Raw genomic sequence first — 26,265 nt, 5'->3', positions numbered from 1 at the left:
GTGAAAAGGACAGGAATCTAAAAGAAGTCACTGGAGCTGGGAAACCAAATCACTATGTCAGTTTGGCAAAAATGGAGTGATCCTGGCTAACACCTCCTCTGTCCACACACACACACACCTTCCCCCTTCCACACACATGTGCAAACACACACACACACACACACACACACAGACATACATACACACACACTCCACAGTGCAGCCCTGGCTAACACTTCCCCTGGTACACACTCAAATGCATACACACATACTCCACAGTGACAGACATGGCTTGGATTGGACTTAGTCCTGCATTACACCCCAGACAACAGTCATTTTCAGAATCCTCCCTCTCTCTTCTCACAGCTGCAGAGGACTCAGGCCAAGCCAGGGCCACCACCTGGGTACCACCAGGACACAGAGAAACAAGACCATGTTGTATCCTAAGATCAGGGTGAGGAACCAGCAGAATGTTCCAGGGAGAGGCCATGAGTGGGATGTGGGGGGCAGAGCAATAGCACAGTCACCCCTTAGAGCACAGATCCCCGCCCCTTACAAAGACAGCACAGATCCAGGATTAGTCAACAGCACATGTGCAGCCAATTCCTAGCACGCGCGGGGGCAGGAAAGGGGGAGTGGACACGGCATGGATGGGGGATTGGGGACACGGGGAACACAGGACATGTGACATGTACAGGCAGAGGTCCTGTTGCAGGTTACATGATGGCTCGGGAACCTGGCAACATTGTATTCTTGAGAGGGGAGCCAGTTGGCCACCAGCTTGTTTTGTTTTGACTAATACCAAGCAACAAAGTAGCTGAGGTCGTGAAGTGATAAGAGCCTAGGCTTGGGAGGTTCCGGTTCACCGCCTTTTCCCAGCACCAGCAATGTCTCTTCACTGTAGTGAGGCGCTCCACCCTCCTTGAGCCTCTATTTCCTATCTCCATGTACTGGCACCTCCAAGCACTGCAATAAAACCTAAACAGATACCCATAATGCAGCTACAAAAGGATGTTGCCATAGAATTCAGTAAAATAGCTCCTTTTGTTTGGTTGGTTGGTTGATTGGTTTGAATTTATTTATTTGAGACAGGTTTCACTGTAGCTTTGGAGCCTATCCTAGAACTAGCTCTTGTAGACCAGGCTGGCCTGGAATTCACAGAGATCCACCTGCCTCTGCCTCCCGAGTGCTGGGATTAAAGATGTGCACCATCACCGCCAGGCTGGTTGGTTTGGTTTCGAGACAGGGTTTCTCTTTGTAGTCCTGACTGTCCTGAAACTCTCTATGTAGACCAGGCTGGCCTCGAACTCTGAGATCCACCTACTTCTGCCTCCTAGTGCTGGAATTAAAGGCATGCACCACCATGCCTAGCTTGCTCCTTTCTTTTTTATGCAGTACTGAATGGAGATGTGACTAAGGGTCAGCACATTCTAGATGAAGTTCTACCCCTGACCACGCCCCAGCCCCTCACTGGGGAGGCTTTAGGAAGTACTCCACCCCTGGCCATGCCCCAGCTCCTCATTGGGGGGGATTCTAAGGAGGGGTCCCACCCCTGACCATGCCCCTAGTTCCTTGCTGAGAGATTCAAGGTGGAGGCTCCAACCCGAGCCCCCAGGTTCTCACTGAAGATTCTGGTCAGTTCTACTGCTTCACATTTTCAGAATTTTAATTCCATGCTGTTTAAAAACTCACCGTCGGGACGTCGTAGGCTTAAAGTGGGAGAGGGTGGGGACAGGAGGGTTTATTACTGTTGTGTTCCTAAGTTGACTGACTTCTGAAAGTTTATGTTTATATACCCACAGACAACAGCTACCCCCAACCTTGACCAGAGACGCCTGTCTGCAGCAAACAGTGGTGAAAGCCCCTCATGGATGCTCAACAAGCTGAGAATGGGGAATGACTGAGTTGCACCTAAACAGGGTGTTAGTACCCACAGCTAAGGGAACATGGAAGAGAGGAGGACCAGTCCCAGCAGCCCCCGGCAACTCAAGAGATCAGAGAGGATCTGATGTCCTCTCTGGCCTCTGCTGGCACTACATGAATATGTGGTTAGGCATATCATGCAGGCAAGACACACATACACATAAATGTAGTAAGGAGGCCACTTATTTGTCACTAGCTGCTTAGCCCCAAAATGATCACACAGAAACTGTATTAATTAAATCACTGCTTGACCCATTAGCTCTAGCTTCTTATTGGATAACTCTTACATCTTAATTTAACCCATTTCTATTAATCTGTGTATCACCACATGGCTGTGGTTTACTGGCTAAAGTTCCCAGCAGCTGTCTCCAGCGGGGCTACAAGGCTTCTCTCTCCACCTTCTTCCTCCCAGCATTGTTTAGTTTCCCCCACTCCCAGCTCTGTTCCTTGCGCAGGCCCAGGACAGGTTTTTTTTTTTATTAACCAATGGTAATCACAGCATATAGAGGGAAATCCCACATTACATAAAAATGAATAAATAAATGAAATAAACAAAACAGGAAGGCTTGAAGTTGGGAGGGTTGGGGAGGTGGAGGTTGGTCTGGGAGTGAATCTGACAAAGAAAGGAAGAAAGGGAGGACGGGAGGGAGGGCAGAAGAGAAGGAGAAATGGTTGCGGGGGGAAGAATCTTCAGTCCTTGGCTTGATATTGCCTTGATATTGGCAATATCACATTTGGGTCTGCAGTGAGGGAGAAGCAGCATGGTAGGGCTGGAACTGGGGTTCGATGGGTCAAACACTTGCCCAGCATGTATGAGGCCCTGAGTCCTATCCCCAACACCATATAAACCCAGGACATGACGGTACACACCTGACATCCCAGCACTCGGGAGGTAGAGGCAGAAAGATCAGGAGTTCAAGGCCACCCTGGGTTACTTATCAAGTGGAGGGCCAGTCTGGGCTTCATGAAACCCTATCTCAGATGGCAGAGGGGCTGTGGAGGTGGCTGAATGGGTGAAAGCACTCGCGCATACCTGAGGACCAGAGTTCAAATCCCTTAAACTCACATAAAAGCCAGGAACACAGCAGGGAGTATGTGTAACCCAGAGTCCCTGCAGAGGGTGGGAGGTAAAAGCAGAGGTGCCCCAAGAATCCGGCAGCCCATGGCCAACAAGATAAAGACCGACATGCACGGCTGCGCTCTGACTTCCAAAAGTGCTCAGGCAAACTCATGAACTGGTGGCGCACGCCTTTAATCCCAGCACTTGGGAGGCAGAGGCAGGCGGATCTCTGTGAGTTCGAGACCAGCCTGGTCTACAAGAGCTAGTTCCAGGACAGGCTCCAAAACCACAGAGAAACCCTGTCTCGAAAAACCAAAAAAAGAAAAAAAGAAAAAAAAAGAAAAAAGGTTTTAGATGTCACTTTGAGGGGCTGGAAAGATGGCTCAATGGTTAAGAGCACTGTCTGCTCTTCCAGAGGTCCTGAGTTCAATTCCCAGCAACCACATAGTGGCTCCAAATCATCTGTAATGAAATCTGGCACCCCCCTCTGGCATGTGGGTATACATGGAGGCAGAAAATTGTATACATAATAAATAAATAAATCTTTAAAAAAATAAATAAAAAATTAGATGTCACTTTGTTGATCAACCCCAGCATTCCAGAGGCTGAAGCCCAGAACATCATGAGTTCAAGGCCAGCCTGGGCAACATAGTTAGTTCCAGGCTAGCCTGAGCTACATAGGAAACCCTGTAATTAAAGAAATAATTATCGGCCGGACGGTGGTGGCGCACGCCTTTAATCCCAGCGCTCGGGAGGCAGAGGCAGGTGGATCTCTGTGAGTTCGAGACCAGCCTGGTCTACACGAGCTAGTTCCAGGACAGACTCCAAAACCACAGAGAAACCCTGTCTCGAAAAACCAAAAAAAAAAAAAAAAAAAAAGAAAAGAAAGAAAGAAAGAAAGAAAGAATTATCAACATCAACACTGAAACAAAGACATATTGATGTGGGGTGCACCCTGCTGTTTGTGGGGTCTAGCTCTCTCTCTCTCTCTCTCTGTGTGTGTGTGTGTGTGTGTGTGTGTGTGTGTGTGTGTGTTAGCCCACTTATGCCAGTCTTCAAGCCCTCCTGGGGGTGGCATCCATCTTCCAGGGCTCCTCAGAACTGTCCTCAACATGCGCAAATAGGAAAGGAATGCTGTAGAAGGTTTCAGAAGACACACACACACACCAGGAGCCAGGGTATCTCCCACACACACCTGCCACCCTGAAACCAAGCAACTCTGGAGATCCTGGGCCTCAGAGACAACACCCTTCCCTGCCTATAAAAAGGTTCTGAGGAAGTAGCTGGGCTCAATTGCTCGATTGGGATGGAGAGGAGAGAAGCAGACAGAGACACTGAGGCAGGGGCTGGGGTGTGGTGGGTCCTAGATGGTGTTGATCTCTCCACGCAGTCCCTATGAAACCAGAGTGGAGAGGGACAAAAAGTCCCTGATGGCACTTGGAAGTTGTAATGAGGCTACATCAAGACCCTGAGGTCTCAGACAAGGCGTTTGCCGGGGTCTGGGCAGGGCGGGGTAGGGGGGAGATTCCTGCATCCCCGGGCTCCTCCCTATATCCTCCCCTCCACCCTTCCATCCTTCAATGCGAGCATCCCAGGCGGGCCCAGGAGGCGGAGCTCGCGGGTGACCCGGCCGTGACGTGGGTATCGCTCTGCTGAAATAGAGGCGCCCGGGTGCTCAGAGACAGCTCTGCAGCCACTTCATCCAGTCTCCAGAGCCAGAGCCACAGAGGTCCATCGATACCCGTCCATCAGCAGCTACCAGCAACGCCACCACCATGCGGGAGATCGTGCACCTGCAAGCCGGGCAATGCGGCAACCAGATCGGGGCCAAGGTGCGCAGAACTGGAGAGGGGGTGGCTACGGGAAGGACGGAGAGAGGGGTCTTTAGCTCCCTTAAGACTCGCCCAGGAATTCTGCGTCTCAGGGTGGTGGGGGAGGGGAGCCAGGGCAGAGCCAGGCCGGGAACAAAGGGGCCGGTGATGGGGGCAGGGCCTGGCCTTGTGTCCCTTGGCCACAGCTGACCTCACAGCTGGGCCACTGTCACCATCAGCTGCAGGCACAAAGAGGTACGGCCCCTCCTCCCAGGGCAACCTCAGGGATGGGCTGGCACCAAGTGTCTCTGGGGGGTCCCGGCCTGTTCCTACCCCCACTTCTCTTGCTTCTTGCTGGCTCACGCTTAGCTGTGCCTCTGAGTTCCCCAGTCACCCCGTGGGAGGACGGTTAACAATTGGAGAAGTGGCGCTAAGGGTGTTCCAGACACAGCATCCTCAGCTCTTCCTGGCTATCATTGTGACCCACTTTGGGAGGTAGAAACAGGAGCCCCAAAACAGCCTCCCATAAAGAGTAAGTGGGAGGCCAGCCTAGTCTATGTAAAACCCTGTGGCAATAAATACATAAATAAACTGGGGTGTTGTGGTACACACCTGTCACCCCAGCCGCTCGGAAGGTGGTTTCAGGAGTTCAGTATTATCTTAGGCTAGCTGGTGATTTCAGGCCAGCCTGGGCTACAGAAGACCCTGCCTAAAAAATAATAAATAATAAATTTTTGCAAAAAAAAAAAAAGCCTACTCAACCCTTCCCATCGTCAACCCCAACATCAAACAAACAAACAATAGGGCAGGCAACATGGCCAAGTCCAACAACCCGAGTCTGATGGCCAGGACGCAAGTGTCGGAAGGAAACAGCCTCCTCTGGCAAGTTGTCCTCTGACCTCCGTTCAAGCATGTTATTTAAAAATAAATTGTTTTTAAATAATAACAACGGCAAAAGGAAAATCTGCTCAACTTTGCCATCACACACGTCTCTCTAGTTCTGGGAAGTAATCAGCGACGAACACGGCATTGACCCCACCGGGACCTATCATGGGGACAGTGACCTCCAGCTGGAAAGAATCAATGTCTACTACAATGAGGCCACAGGTAGGGCAGCTAGCAAGGTGGACGCCTTCTGTTGTGGGGGTGTGGGCTGGCAAGAAGGGATGGGATATGTCCTGGAGCCTGCTGGGCCTGGCCCTCACCCCAGCCATCTTCCATCTGCCATCCCCACAGGTGGAAATTATGTTCCCAGAGCCGTGCTGGTTGACCTGGAACCTGGCACCATGGACTCCGTCCGCTCTGGCCCTTTTGGCCAGATCTTCCGGCCAGACAACTTTGTGTTTGGTAAGTCCCTCTCCGCTGTGGGCGCACAACATGTTTCCTTTCCTTTCTAGCTACCATCAAAGAGCCGATTACTGCAGAGTCAGAGTGGACAGGGCAGTTGGAGATTTGATTAGGGACACCAGCCTAGTCTAGGCTAGCCTCAAACTCTCCATATAGCTGAGGCTGGCCTTGAACTAACTTATGGAGCCTAAGATGACCCTGAATTCCTGACTCCCCGCCATCACCTTCCCAGTTCTGAGATGTCAGGTGGGTTTCTGTGGTGCTGGGGTTGGAGCCCAGGGCTTCGTGCATGCAGCCACTGAGCCCCAGCCCTCTGGAGATGGCATCCTTAGGAAGGATATGAGCAGGTTCTGTGCAGACAACGCACTGTCTTCTAGAAGGGCTCTGAGTCCGTGACACAGGGCTGGTGTTTGGCCGTTCATCTCCAGCCTCCGTCCTTAGAATGTCAACTACACGTGAATAGCAGCAGGGAGGGGTAGGAGCAAGCAGCAGACTGTCTTGTTCCAGGCTGCAGCCCCAGCTACTGGCCTTGACAAGTGAGTTTCCCTTTTGGATGGATACAAAGTTTGTGGAAGGTAACTTGTGCCTGCGTAGTGTGGAGCATCCGGAAATGACTGAAGAGAGAAAGATACAAAAAGTGAGGTGGGCCAGAGAGCATGCGCACAGAGTGTGTCTGAGAGACAGAGAGGAGGAGGAGATAAAGGAAGGGAGGCAGAGAGAAAAGAAAGGGGAAGATTCAAAGGATGACTCAGTTGGTAAAGTCCTCAGGGTGCAAGAATAAGATGTGAGTTCAAACCCCAGCACCAATTTAAAAATACAAGCACAGGGATTCATGTCTGTAACCCTAGCTCTGGGGAGGTCGGTGACAGGTGACACCCTGGAGCTCACTGGCCAGCCAGTCTAGCAATGCAGCAGACCCTGTCTCAATAATAAATAAATAAGGTGGGAGAGACAGGAAGACACCAGACGTTGGCCTCCGTACACGTGTGTATACACAGGCACGCACACACAAACACACACACACACACAGAGGCACTCACTTTCACACAGGTGACATGAAGCAGAGGCCCGCTGGAGGTGAGGCAGGGGATTGAATACCGGTGGAGAAGGAATTCCAGGCAGCCAGACTGGCCAGTGCAAAGGTCTCCGAGCTGATAGAGGGGCATCAAGGAGGCCCGCGTGACATTAGCAGAGGGAATGAAGGCAGATGGAGAAGGAGGCAGGAGGGAACAAGGCAGGGCCAGAAAAACTTGCTGGCTGCGGGGTCTTGAGGAAGCGGGGGAGGGGGGGGGGGTTGGTTTGCTGGGAAGGGACGGGACAGAGGGACTCAGCTCACGGGCGCCCTCTGGTCGCCGCCTCAGGAAACACAGACGTGAGAGGCCAGAGCCGGGTCTGGGCACTGTGAGAAAGCAGAGATTTTCAAGTTTATGGGGCATGGTTTTATTTAGTTTTTTTTTATAGGAGCCTTCTAGCTTCTGGATGAAACTGGCAAAATTGAAACACTATTAACTATAGTAATTATTATAGCATAATAATCGACGCTGGCAAGATGGCTTAACAGTTAACAGCAATCAGCTCTAGCAGGGGATCCTGTTTGGCTTTCAGGACCCTGGTGGCCCTTTAGCCATCTTCAGCTCCCGCCTCTGAGGGCTCTGCATTCATGGTGCACAGACAAACACGCGGGCAAAACACCCGCACACATAAAAAATTTTGAATAAACCAGCACTCGGGAGGCAGAGGCAGGAGGATCTGAGTTCGAAGCCAACCTGAGGAGTTCCAAAACAGCCAGGGCTACATAGTGAAACCCTGTCTTAGAAAAAAAAATTTCAATTAAATAAATAAAAGAATAAAATAATATTTTGAAGATAACCATATAATTAAATTAATCATATCTTAATAATGATTGCTTGATAGTAAAGTGTCAGTTATTATTTATGCCTATTATTATACTAAATGACTGCTGCTTGGTTTTGGTTTTGGTTTTGGTTTTTTGGGGGAGTTGGCTTTTCGAGACAGAGTTTCTCTGTAGCTTTGGAGCATGTCCTGGAACTAGCTCTGTAGACCAGGCTGGCCTCGAACTCACAGAGATCCGCCTGCCTCTGCCTCCCAAGTGCTGGGACTAAAGGCGTGCTCCACCACCACCTGCACCTGACTGCTGTTAATAATAATAGTTGTGCTGTATTATTACATAGGGTGACTGCAGACAGTGGCAATATACAGGATCTCAAGCAGCTGAGGGAAAAGATTTTAAATGTTTTTAAGATAAATAAAACAGTGATGTGTGGGGGGGGAATAATTCTCTTTATCCTAATTCAAACGTTGGACAGTATAGCCCTGTATCCAAATGCAGTGTGGCCCTCCACAAATGTGTATGATTCTTATGTCTTGACTATAAAATGAACCAGGAGGCCTCTGTGGCTGGGGTAGAGGAAGTGAGGGGAACAGATGGAAGCAGAGGCAGGGGGGAAGACGGCCTGGTGAGCACTCACCTGAGCATTCACCTGGCATACACAAATCCCTGGGTCCCATGGTTTCCTGATATCTGCCAACAGCTCAGAGCTCAGTGGAGCAGGAGGGTTTCCTTGACTACGCATGGGGTTTGAGGCCAGCCTGGGCTACATGAGATCCCGTGTAAATAAACAAATGATCCAAGTTCGGCGTGGCAGCCTATCCCAGTCAGCACAGCACTTAACAGGCAGGCAGGCAGGGCTCATGAGCAGCCAGGGCTGCATGGTGAGAACCTGTATAAAAAATAAAGTAGCCGGGCAGTGGTGGCACACGACTTTAATGCCAGCACTCAGGAGGCAGAGGCAGGCGGATCTCTGTGACTCTGAGGCCAGCCTGATCTACAAAGTGAACTGCAGGACATCCAAGGCTACACAAAGACACCCTGTCTCAAAAAAAAAAAATAGGTAGATAAAACCACCTAAGAAAAACAACTGGGGGTCTAGAGGCATGGCTTCATGGTTAAGAGCACTTGCAGCTCTTCCAAGTGACCCGAAGATTCCCGGCACCCACATCAGGCGGCTCACAACCACTTGTAACTCCAGCTCCAGGGGATCCACACCTTCTTCTGATGAACTCACATGTACACACATAAAAATAGAGCTTTGTTTGTTTGTTCATTTAAAAAAAAAAGTCTCACTGTGTAACCTTGGCTGTCCTGGAACTTGCTATGGAGACCAGGCTGACCTTGAATTCTCAGAGCTCTGCCTGCACAGTGCTGAGATTAAAGACGCACACCACTGTACACAGCTAAAATAATTCTACTAAAGTAAAAATAAATAAAGCCAGGCAGTGGTGGCGCACGCCTTTAATCCAGCATCCCAGCACTCAGGAGGCAGAGGCTGACAGATCTCTGTGAGTTCGAGGCCAGCCTGGTCTACAGAGCTGGTTCCAGGACAGGCTCCAAAGCTACAGCGAAACCCCATCTCGAAAAACAAACAAACAAACAAAAAGTAAAAATAAATAAATAAATAAAATTAGCCACCACAGTCCCCAAAAGTAAATTCAATAATTAAAATAACAATAATGCTACCATTATTCTACGAGTCTTTTCATTATTATTAATTACTGAGACAGGGCATCATGTAGCCCAGGCTGGCCTCAGAGTCACTATGTAGCTGTGGCTAGTCTTGCATTCCTGATCCTCCTGCAGCCACCTCCTGAGTGCTGCAATGACAGGTGAAGCCAGCATATCTGGCTTCTGCTCTGGCAAGGAACCCAGGGCCTCCCGTGTGCAAGGCAGGGCTCTACCCTCCTAGCCTGGCCACGCACCCTTGTCATTTTCTGGTCTAATGATTCAGACACTAGGGTGCAGCACTGACCGGTTGGAGGGTCCACCCTTTCCCATGCTTGAGAATCCAAACCTGTCCCTTCCCAGGTCAATCCGGAGCCGGCAACAACTGGGCCAAGGGTCACTACACCGAGGGCGCGGAGTTGGTGGATGCTGTCCTGGACGTGGTGCGCAAAGAGGCAGAAAGCTGCGACTGCCTCCAGGGATTCCAGCTGACCCACTCGCTAGGTGGTGGCACTGGCTCCGGCATGGGGACCCTACTCATCAGCAAGATCCGGGAGGAGTTCCCCGACAGGATCATGAACACATTCAGCGTGGTGCCATCGCCCAAGGTGTCTGACACGGTGGTGGAGCCCTACAACGCCACGCTGTCTGTGCACCAGCTGGTGGAGAACACCGACGAAACCTACTGCATTGACAACGAAGCCCTGTACGACATCTGCTTCCGCACGCTCAAGCTCACCACCCCCACCTACGGGGACCTCAACCACCTGGTGTCGGCCACCATGAGTGGGGTGACCACCTGCCTGCGCTTCCCGGGCCAGCTCAATGCAGATCTTCGCAAGCTGGCGGTGAACATGGTACCCTTTCCTCGTCTCCACTTCTTCATGCCGGGATTCGCACCCTTGACCAGCCGGGGCAGCCAGCAATACCGGGCCCTCACTGTTCCTGAGCTCACTCAGCAGATGTTCGATGCGAAGAACATGATGGCCGCGTGTGACCCGAGACACGGCCGCTACCTGACCGTGGCTGCCGTCTTCCGGGGACGGATGTCCATGAAGGAGGTGGACGAGCAGATGCTAAGTGTGCAGAGCAAGAACAGCAGCTACTTCGTGGAGTGGATCCCCAACAACGTCAAGACGGCCGTGTGTGACATCCCACCCCGGGGCCTGAAGATGGCAGCCACCTTCATCGGCAACAGCACCGCCATCCAGGAGCTGTTCAAGCGCATCTCGGAGCAGTTCACCGCCATGTTCAGGCGCAAGGCCTTCCTGCACTGGTACACGGGCGAAGGCATGGACGAGATGGAGTTCACTGAGGCGGAGAGCAACATGAACGACCTGGTGTCCGAGTACCAGCAGTACCAGGATGCCACAGCTGAGGAGGGAGAGTTCGAGGAGGAGGCCGAAGAGGAGGTGGCCTAGGCTTCTTGCCATCACTCTGCCCCTGGGGCAGACCAGCAAAGCTTTGACCCTGCCCCAAGCTGCCTCCTCCCCTCAGACCCTATGAGCATCCTCATCATGGCCCTACTAGCACCGACCAAGCCCAGAGCCCAGGTTGCTTCTACTTGTTTCCCCTTTAGCCCCTGAACCCCACTTTCCCTCCACCCCTGCCCAGCTCTTCTAATACCCATAAGCCCCCACACAGGCTTCACTTCTTTGGATCTTGACAGTCGTGTCTTTTATCCTGAGGCTATTCCCCTGCGCTCCCAAACCATTCTCCACCTCTGATAACCCCAGAGAATTCTCTAGATCTTGACTTACCCATGCCCCAACCCCCTCACCTTGCCTTACCTTTGACCTCACAGCTCCGCCATCCTGACCCAGCTCCTGTGAGACCCTGTGTGTCCCTGCCCTTGTGCCTTAGTTCAGCTTGGCTTTACCAGGGAAGAACTGGAGGGAGAGGAAAGAGAGGCCTGTGGCCTGGGGTGAGATAGCTCCTCCCCGCTGGCCACCCCACCCTGCTTCTGCTGACACCCCCCCCCCCCAATCAATAAATGAGTCATTGCTTTGATGTGGCTTTCTGTTCAATTTATTTTCTTCTCTGAGAGCAGTTGGGGAGGGGATTGGCCCACGGGGGGCAGGGGGGCACTGAAGACTGAATGAAGAAGAGAAAGAAGAACGGAAGGACATGATTGCTCCTCTGTGTGGTGGGAGAGAGGGTCTATTGTAGATGTGTGGAGGGGCATCTGGGAGAGTCCAGAGTGGACAGGAGCAGACGGAGCTGGCCATGTGAGGAGACGGGGAGGGGAGCCAAGTGAAGCAGTCAGGGGGTCCAAAAAAAGGTGTGCAACTAAAATGTCTGGATTATCTACGGAAGAGCCTCTGGGGGAGGGCAGCCCAGCCTGGACTGGAGAGCTCAGGGCAGAGCAGGATGTGCCAGCCACACCCTGTAGCGCACAGGGACTGAGGGATGCTGGGAGAGCCTGAAGGCCAGGTCCTCTTTGCTATGTTGGACCAGGTCTGAAACTTAACAAAGACCAGATCTTGGGGTGGTAGGGTACGGGGATCGCAGAGCAGGCTAGATCCCTTATCTGTGAACTAGAATAGGATCATTTGCACACCAGGAACATGGTGTCTACTCTCTTCCCTTGTTACTAAAAGTGGGGCCACAGTCTGTATGCTAAGACATCAAGTAAGATTTATTGAGTGTGGCCCACATTGGGAAAATGGACCTGAGGGCCCCTGGATTTCGTTGTCTCTCTTCCCAATGTGGCCACACTGGATACATCTTCTTTTTCTGCAGTTTGGTTTGGTTGGTTTTCTTTTTTTTTTTGGTTGGTTTTCTTGGTGTTCTTGAGTCAGGCTCTAACTATGTATCCCTGGCCATCCTGGAACTCACTATTAGCCCAGACTAGCCCCAAACTCACAGACCTCTGCCTACCTCTGCCTCCTGAGTGCTGGGATTAAAGTTGTGGCTAAATGCGCTGTTTTAATTGGCTTTTCAAGGAAGGGTAACCCCACTTGACTTGTCTTTAATCATTTTATATATTTTTTTAAATATTATGCTGGCTTTAATTTTGATTATATGCATGGGTGTATGGAAACCAGAGGCATCAGAGCCCCTGGAACTGAAGCTGTTGTGAACTTCCCATGTGTGCGGGGAACTGAACTTGCATCTTGTACAAGAGCAGTCCTCGCTCTCAACTACTGAGCCACGCCACCAGTGTCCTCGGGTACAGATGGGGACCCTAAGGTCAGTAACACCCAGGCTTGTCTTTGGTCAGTTCTGTGACTTCTTTCAGTGAGGTAGGTGTATGAGGGTGTGCGTGCGTGTGTGTGTGTGTGTGTGTGTATGAGGGGTGTATATGGGAGATGTGTATGAGACGCTTGTGTATGTGTATAAGGTATGTTGTATATGAGGTTTGGTGTGTGTATGAGGTGTGTGTGTGCATGAGGTGCATATATGAGGGATGTATATGGGATGAGGTGTGTGCACACACCACTTTACCTGAGTTCTGAGCCTCTCTGCATCTCCACCAGGACCCCACCAGGCCTCCACCAGGCTCCACCAGGCTCCACCAGGCTCCACCAGGCCTCCACCAGGCCTCCACCAGGTTCCACCAGGCTCCACCAGGCCTCCACCAGGCCTCCATCAGGACCCAACCAGGCCTCCACCAGGCCTCCATCAGGACCCCACCAGGCCTCCACCAGGCCTCCACCGGGACCCCATCAGGACTCCTGCGTTCACCCTGCCCTTCAATATAGTTGCACCCCTGTAAATGAAACAGAGACACAACAAGGAGAAATTATCTGGGTGGTCTTCACAGACCTTTAGTACTCAGGGGACTCAGAAAGAGGACCTGGGTGTGACCATGGGGACCATAAGGGTGAAGAGGGACCTCCCAGCCTGCTTCTCGCCCACCCTGTCCCCACCTAGGCTAGGAAGCCAGGACGCCTAAATTGCATGCAGTGGGTGGGGGCAGGGGCCTCCTTTGCCTGGGACGTCACCCTGTTAAACTTCCTCTCTCAGCCACACAGGAAGTTAAGCAGATCAGGGGCCCTGCCCCAAGCAAGCACAGGCTCCCCAGCCCCAGGAGCCCCGGTAGGGAAAGGGCCCACCTGGGCCAGCCCTACGGAGACCATGGGATCCACAGAGAAGTAAGAGCTCTTTCTCCTCCATCCTGTGCTGCAAGGTTACTGGGCCTGAGATGGGGGTGGGGGGAGACTAAAAAACTAAAACCATGGCAGGGGAGGGCCCAGGAGGCACAACCACCCACCCATAGGGATGGACACACATGTATGCTCAGGGCATCTATGGTTCCTCTTCTACTTTCCTGGCTCTGGATCTGTATAAAGGAAACAGGAATTTTAGGAGTCGGAAGCGCAGGAAGGGCAGGTGTTTTAGGAAGGTAGTTTCCCCGGAGGGGATGGTCGGCAGTGAGGTGGGAGAAGTTATGGTGGGAGGCTGTGTGTCAACCTTGGGGCGGGGGGTGTTCATGGGTGCCTCGTACCCGCATGATGATGAAATGCTGGAGGTACCCACGTCAGGGTGTAATTGGGTGAGAAAGTGTGTCGGCCTCTGAAAGCTGAGACACCAGCATCTTCTTCGAGAAGCAGCAGGAAAGGGGAGGCTGAGGGGCTTGCAGTTCAATGCCAGAGTACCTTACTCTCCTTTTTCTGCTGTGAAGTGTGGACCTCACGAAATCTCCCTCAGAAAGACAAGGGCGAGCCTTAAAGATGCTCAAAGGCACAGGGAGAAAAAAGACAAGACACTGGTTACACACTTGAGACACTGCAGCTCTGCCCTACAGATCTAAGAATCTACAGATGTCAGACAGAATCACAAGTATGAATCACACACACACATACACAAGTGCTTTTCACACTCAGACACACCATCACAGGCACGAATGTACCTCCCCATCTCTGTTGTCTCTGTGTGTGTGTGTGTGTGTGTGTGTGTATGTGTGTCCCCAGTCTCTCTCCCTCTCCCTCTCTTTCTCTCTCTCTCTCTCTCTCTCTCTCTCTCTCTCTATCTATCTATCTATCTGGAGACAGGGTCTCAGTATGTAGCCCTGACTGACCTGGAACTCATATATAGATCAGGCCGACCTTGAACCCACAGAGATCTGCCTGCGATTAAAGTTATGGTCACCATGCTGGCTTCCTCTCTTTTTCCTTCTCTTCTCTGCCTACCCCCCTTCTTCTTCAGCAGCATCCACCCAGCTCCACCCCTCAGGGCGCCCTCACGAACACACCTAGTTACACACACTTGTTCAGAATAGAGGACACACACACACACACAGAGAAGCACAGACATAGAACTGGAACCCCTCCCTCTGCTAAAGACCCCTCACGCCCACAGAAAACCCCCTGCAGCGTTTGACTGGTTCTTCGAAGCGAGCCGCCCCCACACCCTGGAGGATGGTGAGTATGAAGGGCTGAGGCTGGAAGGATGGGAGGGAGGACCCGAGGGCTGTAAGATGTCAGCTTGGCAGCCTGCTCCTCCCTGCAGATCCCCAGATCCGGTGGCAGTTTCCTCCAGACTTCCGGGAACAGGTATTCAGAGAGCATCCTTGTCACCCCAGGTCTTGCCCAGCAGAGGGGTGGGGCGAGACTGACATGAACCCTGGGATACTATTTCTTCTTCTCTCTAGGAGGCCATGCAGATGGTGCCCAGGTTCTGTTTCCCTTTCGACATAGAAAGGTATGGAAGGGACAGAGAGGTGGGGACTCCCAGGCTCTTGGGTCCCAAGGACTCCCAGGGTCTAAAAAGGACCCTGACAAGTAAAGACTTAAAGGCACAGGGACCCAAGAACTGACGGACTCAGGAAACCAGGTGTTCCCTCAGAGGGGACTCATGGGGGCCTGCATGTGGAGGCCAGAGGCAGATCTAGTGCCAGTTCCCAGAAGTCAGTCCTCTCTCTCTCTCTCTCTCTCTCTCTCTCTCTCTCTCTACTTATTTTTATTTTGGGGTGTTTTGTTTTTTGTTTTTTTGTGAGACAGGGTCTCTCTACATAGCGCTGGCTATTCTGGAACTCACTATGTAGACCAGGCTGGTCTTGAACTCACAGAGCTATGCCTACCTCAGCCTCTGGGATTAAAGGCTTGTGCCACCTTGGCCACAGCCACTGTTGCCGCCACCACAACATGGCCACCTTTTCTTTTCTTTTCGTGAGCCATTTCACCAGCCCCACACTGTTTTAGTTTGATTTTGTGTTTTAGATTTCTTTCCTGTGTACAGATAGTTTTGCCTGCATGTATGTATGTGTACCACATGCATTCCTGGTGCCTAGGGAGGTCAGAAGAGGGCATCAGATACACTGGAACTGGAGTTACAAACATTGTGAGCCACCTTGTGGGTTTGGGAGCCAAACTCTGCGAGAGCAGCCAGTGGTCTAACCACTGAGCAGTCTCTCCAGTTCCTAAACACACACTCACCTGGATTTCTGAAACAAGGTCTCTCACCGGCTTGGAGGCCTTCAAGGATGCTGTACAGGCCAGCCATCCAACCCCAGGGCTTTCATGATTTACCTCCCTGGCTCTGCCGGCTCTGGGGTTGTAAGTGTTCACCAGGACACCAGATTTAATTCTTCTCTTTATTATGACTGTGTGTGTATGGTGGGCGTGTGTGCTTGTGCCATAGGAGTCCAAGGTCAAAGAATAATTTTGTGGAGTTGGTTCTCTCCTTCCACCATGTGGTTCTCTAGAGATCAAACTCTCACCTCCAGGTTGTATGGCAAGCACCTTTTTTTCTGATAAGCCACATCCCTGGCCTCCAGATTTTCTTTCTTTCCAAAGATGGGCATAGGGGTTAGAACTCAGGTCCTTGGTCTTACAGGGCACGCATCTTGGGGATGGAGCTGTGAGACTGGCTTCCAGGACTCAGAGTTCCTGACTCAAGGGAACCCACAAAATACTGAGCTCAGACATCAAGCAAACAAAGAAACCATGCTATCTTGGGTCATCTGTGGGGTGTGGCAGGAGGAGTGGGAGGCAAGGAAATCACGCGAGAAATGCCCAGTCTCCACCAGAGCCTTTCCCCCGCAGGGAGCCGCCCAGCCCTGCGGTCCAGCATTTCACCTTCGCCCTCACTGACCTGGCCGGCAACCGTAGATTTGGCTTCTGCCGCCTGCGGGCCGGCGCCTGGAGTTGCCTCTGCATCCTCAGGTGGGTGACATTGGGGACCTGAAACCAAGTAAGAACAGATGGGAACAAACACCAGGCCTCGTGATGAACACGGAAACCCACACTGGTCAAAATGTCTGGGACTGCAGAGTGTCCAGCCCCAAACGGGACGGACGTGTGTATCACTGCCCTCTACACAAGGCTGAGGGACTATTTTGGACATGGGGGCCAAGAGACTATCAGAGCCAAAGGCCAGAAGGACCAGAATAAAAGTGTCTCCTGGATGTAATAGAGCCCATGCTCATGAACACACCATCAAGCCAGCCCAGTTCCCAGCATGGTTGGCGGGGTGGGGAGCATTCTTCTCTTGGGAGACTTGCACTTTGTAATTGATGGCCCTAATCCCATGCACTTACAGATAACACCCAGTGGACTCAATGGGTTTTTTTTGGGGGGGGGGGGTTGTTCTGCGAGTTTGAAACAGGGTCTCACTCTGTAGCCCTGGCTAGACTGGAACTCATTATGTAGACCAGGCTGACCTCAAACTCCCAGAGATCTGCCTCCAGAGAGCTGGGATTAAAGATGTGCACACCACACTTGACTGATTTAGTAGGTTTTAAAAACAGCTTTGCATGAAGTTGAAAGGGGAAAGGTGGTGGTGGCGGGGGGGGGGGGGGCGGACAATAAAGGGTGGGTATAGGGTGGATTTGATCAAGATACATGGTGTGCAAAAATTCTCAAACTGTAAACCTATAAAATCACCGAGTCCATCAAGGGCACTTTCTAGCCCCCAACCCCTCTGCCTTCTCTCTCTCCAGCCACCTTCCCTGGTTTGAAGTGTTCTACAAGATCCTCAATACTGTGGGGGACCTCCTAGCCCAGAACCAAGTGAGAGCAGCCCCTCCCACAGGCTCCACCCCACCCCTCCATTCCTCTCACCCTCGCTGAGGCTGTTCTCAGGACCCCACAGCCTGAGTGGAGACCCTCAGAATCCCAAATCGACCCTCGGGGCAAACTCCTCCCAAATCCCTCAGGTCTCAGAGGCTGAAGAACTACTACAGAACTTGCAGCAACACCCTCTTCCTGAACCAGGGTTTTCAGGAGAACCAGAGATGGTGAGTAGCTCCCAGGTCTTTGGCGCTGGCTTCTTGGCGGTGGAGGCTGCCAGCTGAGCTGGGCAGGGGCAACCACACAGTTACTCCTGTCCCCTAGGGCAGCAGCTCGACCATCTGGAGCAAGTGTGGGATCCTGCCGCCTACTCTGGGGAATAGCAAATTGGTGAGTGAGGCTGCCTCCCCCCACCCCACAGGCCCCCACCTTGCCGCCTTGGTTGAGGCCACCATCATCAGCGCAGACTGACTGACTCTTCTCCCCGATGTCCCCATCAGCTTTCTTGTTTTGTGGCCCCGGATTCTGCCGGCCTGCCATCTATTCCTGAGAACGTGAGTAAGGAGGACGCAGAGTGAAGGATAAAGGTGGGATGGTGGATCTCGGCTGTTCACTCCACTCCCAGGCGCTGTGTTTTTCCGTCCCCCAGAGGAATCTCACGGAGCTGGTGGTTGCCGTTAAGGATGAGAACATCGTGGGGCTCTTCGCAGCACTGCTGGCTGAGAGGAGGGTCTTGCTCACCGCCAGCAAGCTCAGCACTGTGAGGGCGGGGACCTCCTCCCTTTGGGACTCTAGGCTCCTAAATGAGGATGCTGCACAGTGGCCCTTCCTCACTGACAGCACAATCTAGTACAGGCACATCCACCAAGGACCAGGCCTGGCCTAGCTCTGCCCCAGATGGGGATGTGGCTCAATGGGTAGAGCCTTCGCCTAGACAGCATGAGGCCCTGGGTTCCATTCCCATGATGGCCTTAACCAGACCTAGCAGGCACGGTGTTGTGATCGCAGCACCCCAAGCCTGGTACCCTGAGCCTAAGGCAGGAGGATCAGAAGTTCAAGATCACCCTGAAATAAATACCTAGTTTCAGGCTAGCCTGACACATGAGATTCAGGTCTAGATAGATAGATAGATAGATAGATAGATAGATAGATAGATACATACATACATACATACATACATAGATACATACATAGATACATAGACAGAGAAATTAAAAAAATTCTAGGGCCAGTGATATGGAGCAAAGGTGCCTACAGCCAAGTCTTTAGGACCTGAGTCCAATACCCAGGGCACACATGGTGGAAAGGAAGATGGACCTGATCTGACTCCTACAAATTGTCTTCCAATGTGTACAAGTGAGCGTGTGTGTGCGCGCACACACACATAATCACGCACAAGTAAACACAATTTTATTATTATTTTCTGTTCTGCTTTTTTGTTTGTTTGTGTCTGAAGACAGGGCTGCTCTGTAGCTTTGGAGCCTGTCCTGGAACTAGCTCTTGTAGACCAGGCCTCGAACTCACAGAGAGTTGCCTGCCTCTGCCTCCTGAGTGCTGGGATTAAAGGCGTGCGCCACCACTGCCAGGGCTCCTGTTCTTATTGTATGTTCTACAGTATTTTTAAAGTTTTTGCTTGTTTTTTTTTTTTTTAATGTGTCTGTCTGTTTGCGAGCTGGAAGAAGATGCCCTGGAGCAGGAGTTAGAGACAGTTGTGAGCAGCCTTGTGGTGGCTGAGAACTGGTTCCTCAGCCGCCTCTCCTGTCCCTCAAGTGTATTTCTGTGTTTTGGCTTTTGTTTGCATTTTTGCTTTGTTGGTTTTTTGTTTTGTTTTGTTTTGTTTTTCAAGACAGGGTCTCACTCTGTAACCCTGGCTGTCCTGGAACTCTCTCTGTAGACCAGGCTGACCTTGAACTCAGAGATTAGCTTGCCTCTGCCTCCCAAGTGCTGGGATTAAAGGTGTATGCCACCACTGCCTAGCTGGGTTTTGGTTTTATGGGTTTTATGATTCTGGGTTGAGACCCAGAACTTTGCATGAGCCAAGCGAGCCCTTATTCCCGGCCCAGATCCTCAGTATTAGCTTTGTGTGAGGGTTTGTTTATTTGCTTGCTTTGGTGCTGGTTTTGTGAAATTACATCTTACTGATTCTGCTTGTGATGGGGCCTGTGTCCATCCACAGCAGGAATTGTTCCTTTCCTTTCACTATATGGGGTCCTGGGAATCGAACTCAGATCCTCAGACTTGGCCACAGGATCCTTTATTCTCTGAGTCATTGCTCCCACCCTGTTTTGTTGGGGTGTTGTTTGTTTTATTTTGTTTCTGAGACAGTCCCACTCCAGTCCACACTGACCTAGAACTCGCTCTGTAACTGAACCTGGTCTCAAACTTACAGCAACTCCCCTGACTCCACCTTTTGAGCGCTGGGATTGCAGGGCAGAACCACCGCATGGAATTCAGTTTTTTTCTTTGTTATGTTTTGTTTTGTTTTTTATCTGAGCACAAGAAGTTGTAAATGGCCAAAATCTTGGTCTCCACTTCCTTCCTAAAGGGGTCTGAGTTTCACTCAACTCCCTAGCAATGGATGGAGGGGACAGGAGAGATTGGGGAGGTCTAAGCTCCCATCTCAGTGATCCAGGTCCCTGAAGTGGGAATCTAAGGCCTAATTCCACCACCTCCCCCTCCTTCTCACCCCACAGCTGACAGCCTGCGTTCATGCATCCTGTGCTTTGCTCTACCCCATGCGCTGGGAGCACGTCTTGATCCCCACGCTGCCCCCACACCTGCTGGATTACTGCTGGTGAGAAAAGAGGGGGTTGGGGGAGATGAGGAAGGGTAGGCAGAGGGAGAGCCTGGAGCGTTGCTAACCTTTAATCCTTGGGAGACAGAGGCAGGAGGATCTCGTTGTATTCCAGGCTAGCCATGTCTATAGTGAGGTTATTTCACAAAAAGTTAAAAAAAACAAAAGTTAAAAAACGAGTTCCAGGCTAGCCTGGTCTACATAAGGCTAGCATAGGCAAAGGGCTAGGGGGTGGGGTTAAAGCAAGCACCACCTCCTTCTCCCGTCTCTCCACAGTGCGCCCATGCCCTACCTCATCGGAGTCCACGCCAGTCTCTCTGAGGTGAACCGCTGAAACCCCCAAGGCTAGGGCTGGGGAGGGATTCTTTTCCCTACCTCCAGTTCCTCAAAGCCTCCTACTCTGTGTGGGGCTCTGAATGACAGCCCGCGTTTGTCTCCTGCAGAGAGTTCGGGAGAAAGCACTGGAAGACGTAGTGGTGTTGAACGCCGACTCTAACACACTGGAGACGCCGTTTGACGACACGCAAGCACTGCCCCCAGACGTAGTCAGTACCACCTCTTCCCACCTCCTACTCCCTTCTCCAGATGGAGCCTCCAATCCCTGCCCATCTCAGGGTCTCTCCTGTGTTACCAGGTGTCCCTGCTGAGGCTTCGGCTGAGGAAGGTGGCGCTGAGTCCCGGGGAAGGGGTGTCCCGTCTCTTCCTCAAAGCCCAGGCTCTGCTCTTTGGAGGGTACCGCGACGCGCTTGTTTGCATCCCGGTGAGCAAACGGAGAGGGGAGATGCCCAGGGACAAGCCTTGTGGTTTACAGTCTCACGTAGCCTAGGCTGGCCTCAAACTCAATGTGTAGCCCAGGATGACCTTGAACTCCTGACCCTCTTGATTTTTTTTCTTGAGACTGGGTCTCTTGTAATCCAGGCTGTTCTGGAGCTCACTATGTAACCCAGCAGCAATCCTCCTGCCTCAGCTTCCCACACTATCAACGTTAATTAATGCTGATAACCACACTACAGATGAGGATGAGGTGTCCCATGAGGCTCTGCACAGGGGTCAGGTACACAGCAGGCGCCCAATCAGTGCTTGCTAGGTGTGTTATGAGGCCGAAATGGAGATAGTGAGAGACAGAAGAGCCGTAGGGAGCTCTGGAAGGAATCCTTCTTCCAGGGTCAGCCGGTGACCTTCAGTGAGGAAGCCTTCTTGGCTCAGAAGCCGGGGTCGCCGCTACAGACCTTCCACAAGAGGGCAGTACACCTGCAGCTGTTCAAGCAGGTGCGCCTTGGACGGGGGTTGGGGATGGGGGGGGGGAAGCTAGGGAGGCTGGGGGCAGGACCTAAGGTGAGGAATAGGATGGACTGCCTGACACTGGAGGCGGGGCCTAAGGAGAGGGGCGAAGCTTCTCCCTGAGGGCGGAGCTTAGGGGAAAGGAAGGCAGCTTCGTTCTGGGGGCGGAGTCTAAGGTGAGGACTAAGGATGGGTTGAGGGGCGGGGCTTAGGGGACAGGGTGAGGATGGATTTGGGAACAGATCTTGATTTCAGAGGCCAAGTTGGATGATGCCTAGTTTCTAAGTTTGTTGATTCCTGAGGCCTCAGGAGGCACCTTCTATGTCTTCAGGGGACAGCAGGCACTTCCTGGTGCTTGTGTCTAACCCTCTCTCCCTACCCCAAGTTCATCGAAACCCGACTGGAGAAACTCAATGCTGGGGAAGGCTTCTCAGACCAATTCGAGCAAGAGATCATTGCCTGCTGTGGGGCTTCCTCAGGTGAGCCCCAGGGCTCTCACTTCATCAGCTCCCCAAGCGTAGGCCTGCCTTGGTAATCACAGCTCTCTCCCTTTCTCCAGGCGCCCTGCGCTCCTACCAGCTCTGGGTAGAGAGTCTTAAGGTAATAAAGCAATCCCTTATCCTGTCCACAACCAACTTCATCACCTAATCGCCCACCACAGTCCCCATGAAGGGGCTTTGTTAAGTTACCCGGTGGAGGCACCCGGGGGGCGGGGGAAGTGGAGTGTGGGCTCCAGCCGTGGTGACCTCTGGGGCCCAAGTTTCTCCCCTGTGGTGTTTGCTTCCCCAACCCCCTACAGAAAGGTGGCGATGCCCTCCTGCATTCAATGAAGGCCAAAACCCGACCAGCTGTCAGAAACATGTACAGATCGGTGAGACTTGGGTGGCCACGGGGAAGACAGAGGGAGTCTGTGTTGTGTGTGTATGTGCGCGCACGTGTGTGCCTGTGCATTTAGAAGCCAGAGATTGGCATTCTTACACACTGTCCACTTTGGGATTTGTTTTTGAGAGAGGGTCTCACTATGTGGCCCTGGCTGGCTTTGAACTTACAGAGACCCACCTGTCTCTGCCTCCTGAATGCTGGAACTGGTGTGCCCCACCACACCTAGTGGCTTGGGGAGAGGGAGTTGGGTGGTTACATTTATTTATGTTGAGTATGTGTGCCGCGGTGCATGTATGGAAGTCAGAGGACAACTTGTATTAGCCAGGCGATGGTGGTGCACACGTTTAGCCCAGCACTGGAGAGGCAGAGGCAGGTGGATCTCCTGTGAGTTCTAGACCAGCCTGGTCTACAGAATGAGTTCCAGGATAGCCTGGGCTACACACAGAGAAACTCTGACTCAAAAAACCAAAATGGTTGCGTCCTTTCACCATGTGGGTCCCAAACGTGGGAACCACACTCAAGCCACCAGGCTTGGCAGCCGCCCCCACCACTACACTACTTGCTGGCCCTCCCCTTGCTTTCTGAAACAGGAACCTGGAGCTGACTGGGCTAGCCTGACTGACCAGTGCTCCAAAGCTTCCCCTCTCTCCCCAGTCCTAGCATTACAGGCACACACCACGACTTCCAGCTTTTTCTGTAGAAGGGAAGAGTTTAACTGTGTCTGCTCTCCAGCCTGACAGAGATGTCTCGAGTACTCACAGATGACTGGACATTTTGATTCCAACAGACATTAAACATGCACTTAAACCAAGCCGTGGTGGCGCACGCCTTTAATCCCAGCACTCAGGAGGCAGAGGCAGGCGGATCTCTGTGAGTTTGAGACCAGCCTGGTCTACAGAACTAGTTCCAGGGCTACACAAAGCTACACAAAACAAAACACACTTAAAAGCATTCGCAAATTCTTCTATGCTTGGTTTTCATCTGTCATTTCTTGTGTGTGTGTGTGTGTACGGGCATACCCGTGTGCTGGTGTGCTTACTGGCCTGCTTGTACATGCACTGCGTGTGCAGTACCAGTGGAGGCCCAAAGAGGGTGTTGGATGCACTGCACTGGAGATCCAACAGTTTCAGGCAGTTGTGAGCCACCTGATGTGGATGCTGGGACTTGAACTTGAGTTCTCTGCAAGAACAGCAAGTGTCCTCAGGCAATGAGCCATCTCTCGATTTCCACAAACAAGCAAATTCCTGAGTCTGAGGCCAATCTGAGCTACAGAGTGAGTTCTAAGACAGCCAGGGCTACACAGAGAAACCCTGTCTCAAAATAAATAAATAGATAGAAAATTTATAATAATAAAAGTTAGGACTGACAAGATGGCTGGCTCTTACTGCCAAATTTGACAACCTACCTTTGATCCCTAGAATCCACATAAGAGAGAAGTGACACCCCAATTTGTACTCTGCTCTCCCTACTGCCATAGCTCATGTACCCCCCTCCAAATAAAACACATACATAAGTAAAATTAAGCACACACACTGACAGCCAGGATTGTTCGACTACCTTTGTTACTCAGCTTCCATCCTTTTTTTTTTTTTTAAATCTGGAGCGCAGACCAGCTTTTACAGTTCAGATCATTTGATTTTAACCCTAACACATGATGGTCAAACCTTTAGTTTATGGCAGGGCGACTCCCTCCAAGAATATTGTACATTAGTCAAAGGTACAAAAATAGCTTGGAAGATACAAAGATGGGGTGGGTGGCAGATCTAACAGTGCTGGTCATCGTCCTAGGCTAAGAGTGGCCTGAAGGGTGTGCAGAACCTGCTTATGATTAAGGTGAGATGACTCGGGGGGGCCTCCCCACTCACAGGTGATTCAGGAATGTGGGGATGGTACCTCAGGCCACATGTGCATCCCTTCACAGGATGAAGACTCTGGCCTTCAGAGGGGGGGCTCCCTGAGAACCCCGAGCCTCATCAGCCGCTCAGATCGCCTGCAACAGCGCCTGCCTATCAGCCAGCACTTTGGGCAGGTGAGGACGCCCACCCTGTTCCCCCACACACACCACAGACGCACATACCATGCATTCATACATACATGCACACACACCACAGATTCTCCCCAATTCCCCCACTCATTCCCAACGTTCACCAAACTATTCCCCTTTTATTTCAATGTAGATCTCACTGTAGCTCAGGCTATCCTCAGACTTGCTATACAGCCAAGTATGATTTTGAACTGATCCACCACTCCCATTTTAAAAGGTGCTAGAGATCAAACCCAGTGCATGGTAGGCAAGCCCTCTACCGAGTTGCATCCTCTCAGCTCCTTGGTTTGAGGGATTTTGTTTGTTTGTTTTTTAGACCAAACTCATCTCAAACTCAGAGGTTCATTCCAGTCCTTGTTTTGTTTTTTGGAAACGTCCCACTATGTAGCCATAGCCAGCCAGGATTCAATTTGCAATGATCCTCCTGCCTCAGGCTGCAGGTACCAAAAGGAGAGAGGAGCATTAACATACCTAGCTCGCTCTTCCAGCCCCAGCAGCTCCTGGGCCCCTCCCCATTCTTCCTCCCTTATCTTTTTCAGAACAGACCCCTCCGCCCTAGCAGGAGATTCAGGCGGGAAGGGGTACCTTCCCAACCCCTCAGGGAAAGGTAAGAATTAAAGCAGGTCAAAGTTGGAGGTGCAAGGGTCATGGCAGATGAAGAGGGATTTCTCTAGACCCTGGAGCAGCCCAAGGAAGATCAGGATGTCCATCCTCAATCCAGGAGTCCTACCTTGAGCCCCAAGGACACCCAGAGTCCCTGGGCAGAGGAAACTCTAGATGGCAGCTTCCTGGGGTCTGGAGAACTGGATCTGTTGAGCGAGATTTTAGACAGTCTGAACATGGAAACCAAGAGTGGTGGCCGGCTGAGGGCCAGCCAGAGCTTGGACTGCTGCCAGCAGGAGGCATCGGAGAGCTGCTTCAGCCTGGTAAGACCTTCACTGTGCCCTCCCAACCTGTCCCATCCCCACCTGACCTCAACCACCCCCTGACCTGCTCTTCCCAGCCTGACAGCCCAGCGAGGTCACCATGGCAACTAGAAGATGATACACAATCTCTGGAAGCCCAGCCCTGGTCTTTGCCAGAGGACCTGCCGTCTCTGCAGGACACCCCATCTTTAGAGGTGGCAAACTATTATGAGAACTGTTCTGAGCCCTCAGACATCTCTCCTCCAGCATCTTCAGCCACTTCAGTAGACCCAAGCAGCCGAGAACCCGAGAGTTCTGCTCCCACCGAGCTGGACCCTAGAATCCCACAAAGCCCTTGCTCCAGGCTCCTCATAGTGCCCAGCACTCCAGACAGCCCCCAACTTCTTGCCTCCACAGAGCACAACCCTGACACTGTCGGGACATTACAACCCATTCAGTCTCCCTCACACCTCAGTTCTCCAGAGAGCCCCAGAAACCAGCCTCTCCAGGTCCTGAGTAATCAGACTCGAGCCCAAACCCTCAAGGAGCTGGGAGTAACCAACTGGCAGGGGCCCCCAGTCAGGCAGCCTCGCGTGGCTGAACTGAAAAAGTGTTTTGAAAAGTAAAAACAAGGGTGCAAAGGCACCCAGCTCCCAATAAAGCTGATTTTGTTCTCCTTGATAAGTTTATCTGGGGCCTCCGTCAGCTCAGAAACCTACCTCATTCATGCCTGGAAGCAACCTCTAACCATCTTTAAGGTTCAC

General features: G+C 51.9%; 2 protein-coding genes across 3 annotated transcripts; both read left to right on the top strand.

Annotated features, from left to right (window-relative positions):
- Positions 1 to 4,598: 4,598 nt before the first annotated feature.
- On the top strand, positions 4,599 to 11,650 carry Tubb4a (tubulin beta 4A class IVa). Its single transcript, XM_041668967.1, has 4 exons — positions 4,599 to 4,794; positions 5,772 to 5,880; positions 6,010 to 6,120; positions 10,004 to 11,650. The coding sequence occupies exons 1-4, from the start codon at positions 4,738 to 4,740 to the stop codon at positions 11,059 to 11,061; spliced, it is 1,335 nt and encodes a 444-aa protein (XP_041524901.1). The 5' UTR covers positions 4,599 to 4,737; the 3' UTR covers positions 11,062 to 11,650.
- Positions 11,651 to 15,242: 3,592 nt separating this feature from the next.
- Dennd1c (DENN domain containing 1C) lies at positions 15,243 to 26,236 on the top strand. Of its 2 annotated transcripts, XM_041669163.1 has the most exons (20): positions 15,243 to 15,286; positions 16,630 to 16,749; positions 17,526 to 17,595; positions 17,742 to 17,822; positions 17,920 to 17,985; positions 18,096 to 18,149; positions 18,245 to 18,355; positions 20,289 to 20,389; positions 20,666 to 20,711; positions 20,833 to 20,934; positions 21,024 to 21,149; positions 21,554 to 21,658; positions 22,056 to 22,149; positions 22,230 to 22,270; positions 22,470 to 22,541; positions 24,341 to 24,385; positions 24,474 to 24,581; positions 25,136 to 25,203; positions 25,318 to 25,522; positions 25,600 to 26,236. In XM_041669163.1, the coding sequence occupies exons 1-20, from the start codon at positions 15,243 to 15,245 to the stop codon at positions 26,125 to 26,127; spliced, it is 2,187 nt and encodes a 728-aa protein (XP_041525097.1). In that variant the 3' UTR covers positions 26,128 to 26,236. The 2 variants fall into 2 exon arrangements, with proteins under 2 accessions (XP_041525097.1, XP_041525098.1); XM_041669164.1 differs by lacking the exons at positions 15,243 to 15,286; positions 16,630 to 16,749 and having other exon boundaries at positions 17,571 to 17,595; positions 18,221 to 18,355.
- Positions 26,237 to 26,265: the final 29 nt, after the last annotated feature.

Source organism: Microtus oregoni, unplaced genomic scaffold, assembly GCF_018167655.1.
Source record: "Microtus oregoni isolate MIOR12 unplaced genomic scaffold, Mior012 000019F_ref0000042, whole genome shotgun sequence".
In the NCBI taxonomy this organism is placed as follows: Eukaryota; Metazoa; Chordata; class Mammalia; order Rodentia; family Cricetidae; genus Microtus; species Microtus oregoni.
The sequence above is the reverse complement of the archived record's forward strand: the minus strand, read 5'-3'. Positions and strand labels throughout refer to the sequence as shown.

Excerpts from the sequence above, each read along its gene's own strand:
- Tubb4a (XM_041668967.1), top strand. The coding sequence starts at position 4,738 with ATGCGGGAGATCGTGCACCTGCAAGCCGGGCAATGCGGCAACCAGATC. Across the intron at positions 4,795-5,771 it reads GCAACCAGATCGGGGCCAAG|TTCTGGGAAGTAATCAGCGA; the intron begins GTGCGCAGAACT and ends ACGTCTCTCTAG. Across the intron at positions 6,121-10,003 it reads GCCAGACAACTTTGTGTTTG|GTCAATCCGGAGCCGGCAAC; the intron begins GTAAGTCCCTCT and ends GTCCCTTCCCAG.
- Dennd1c (XM_041669163.1), top strand. The coding sequence starts at position 15,243 with ATGCAGATGGTGCCCAGGTTCTGTTTCCCTTTCGACATAGAAAG. Across the intron at positions 17,823-17,919 it reads TTTCAGGAGAACCAGAGATG|GGCAGCAGCTCGACCATCTG; the intron begins GTGAGTAGCTCC and ends CCTGTCCCCTAG. Across the intron at positions 24,386-24,473 it reads AGAACCTGCTTATGATTAAG|GATGAAGACTCTGGCCTTCA; the intron begins GTGAGATGACTC and ends ATCCCTTCACAG.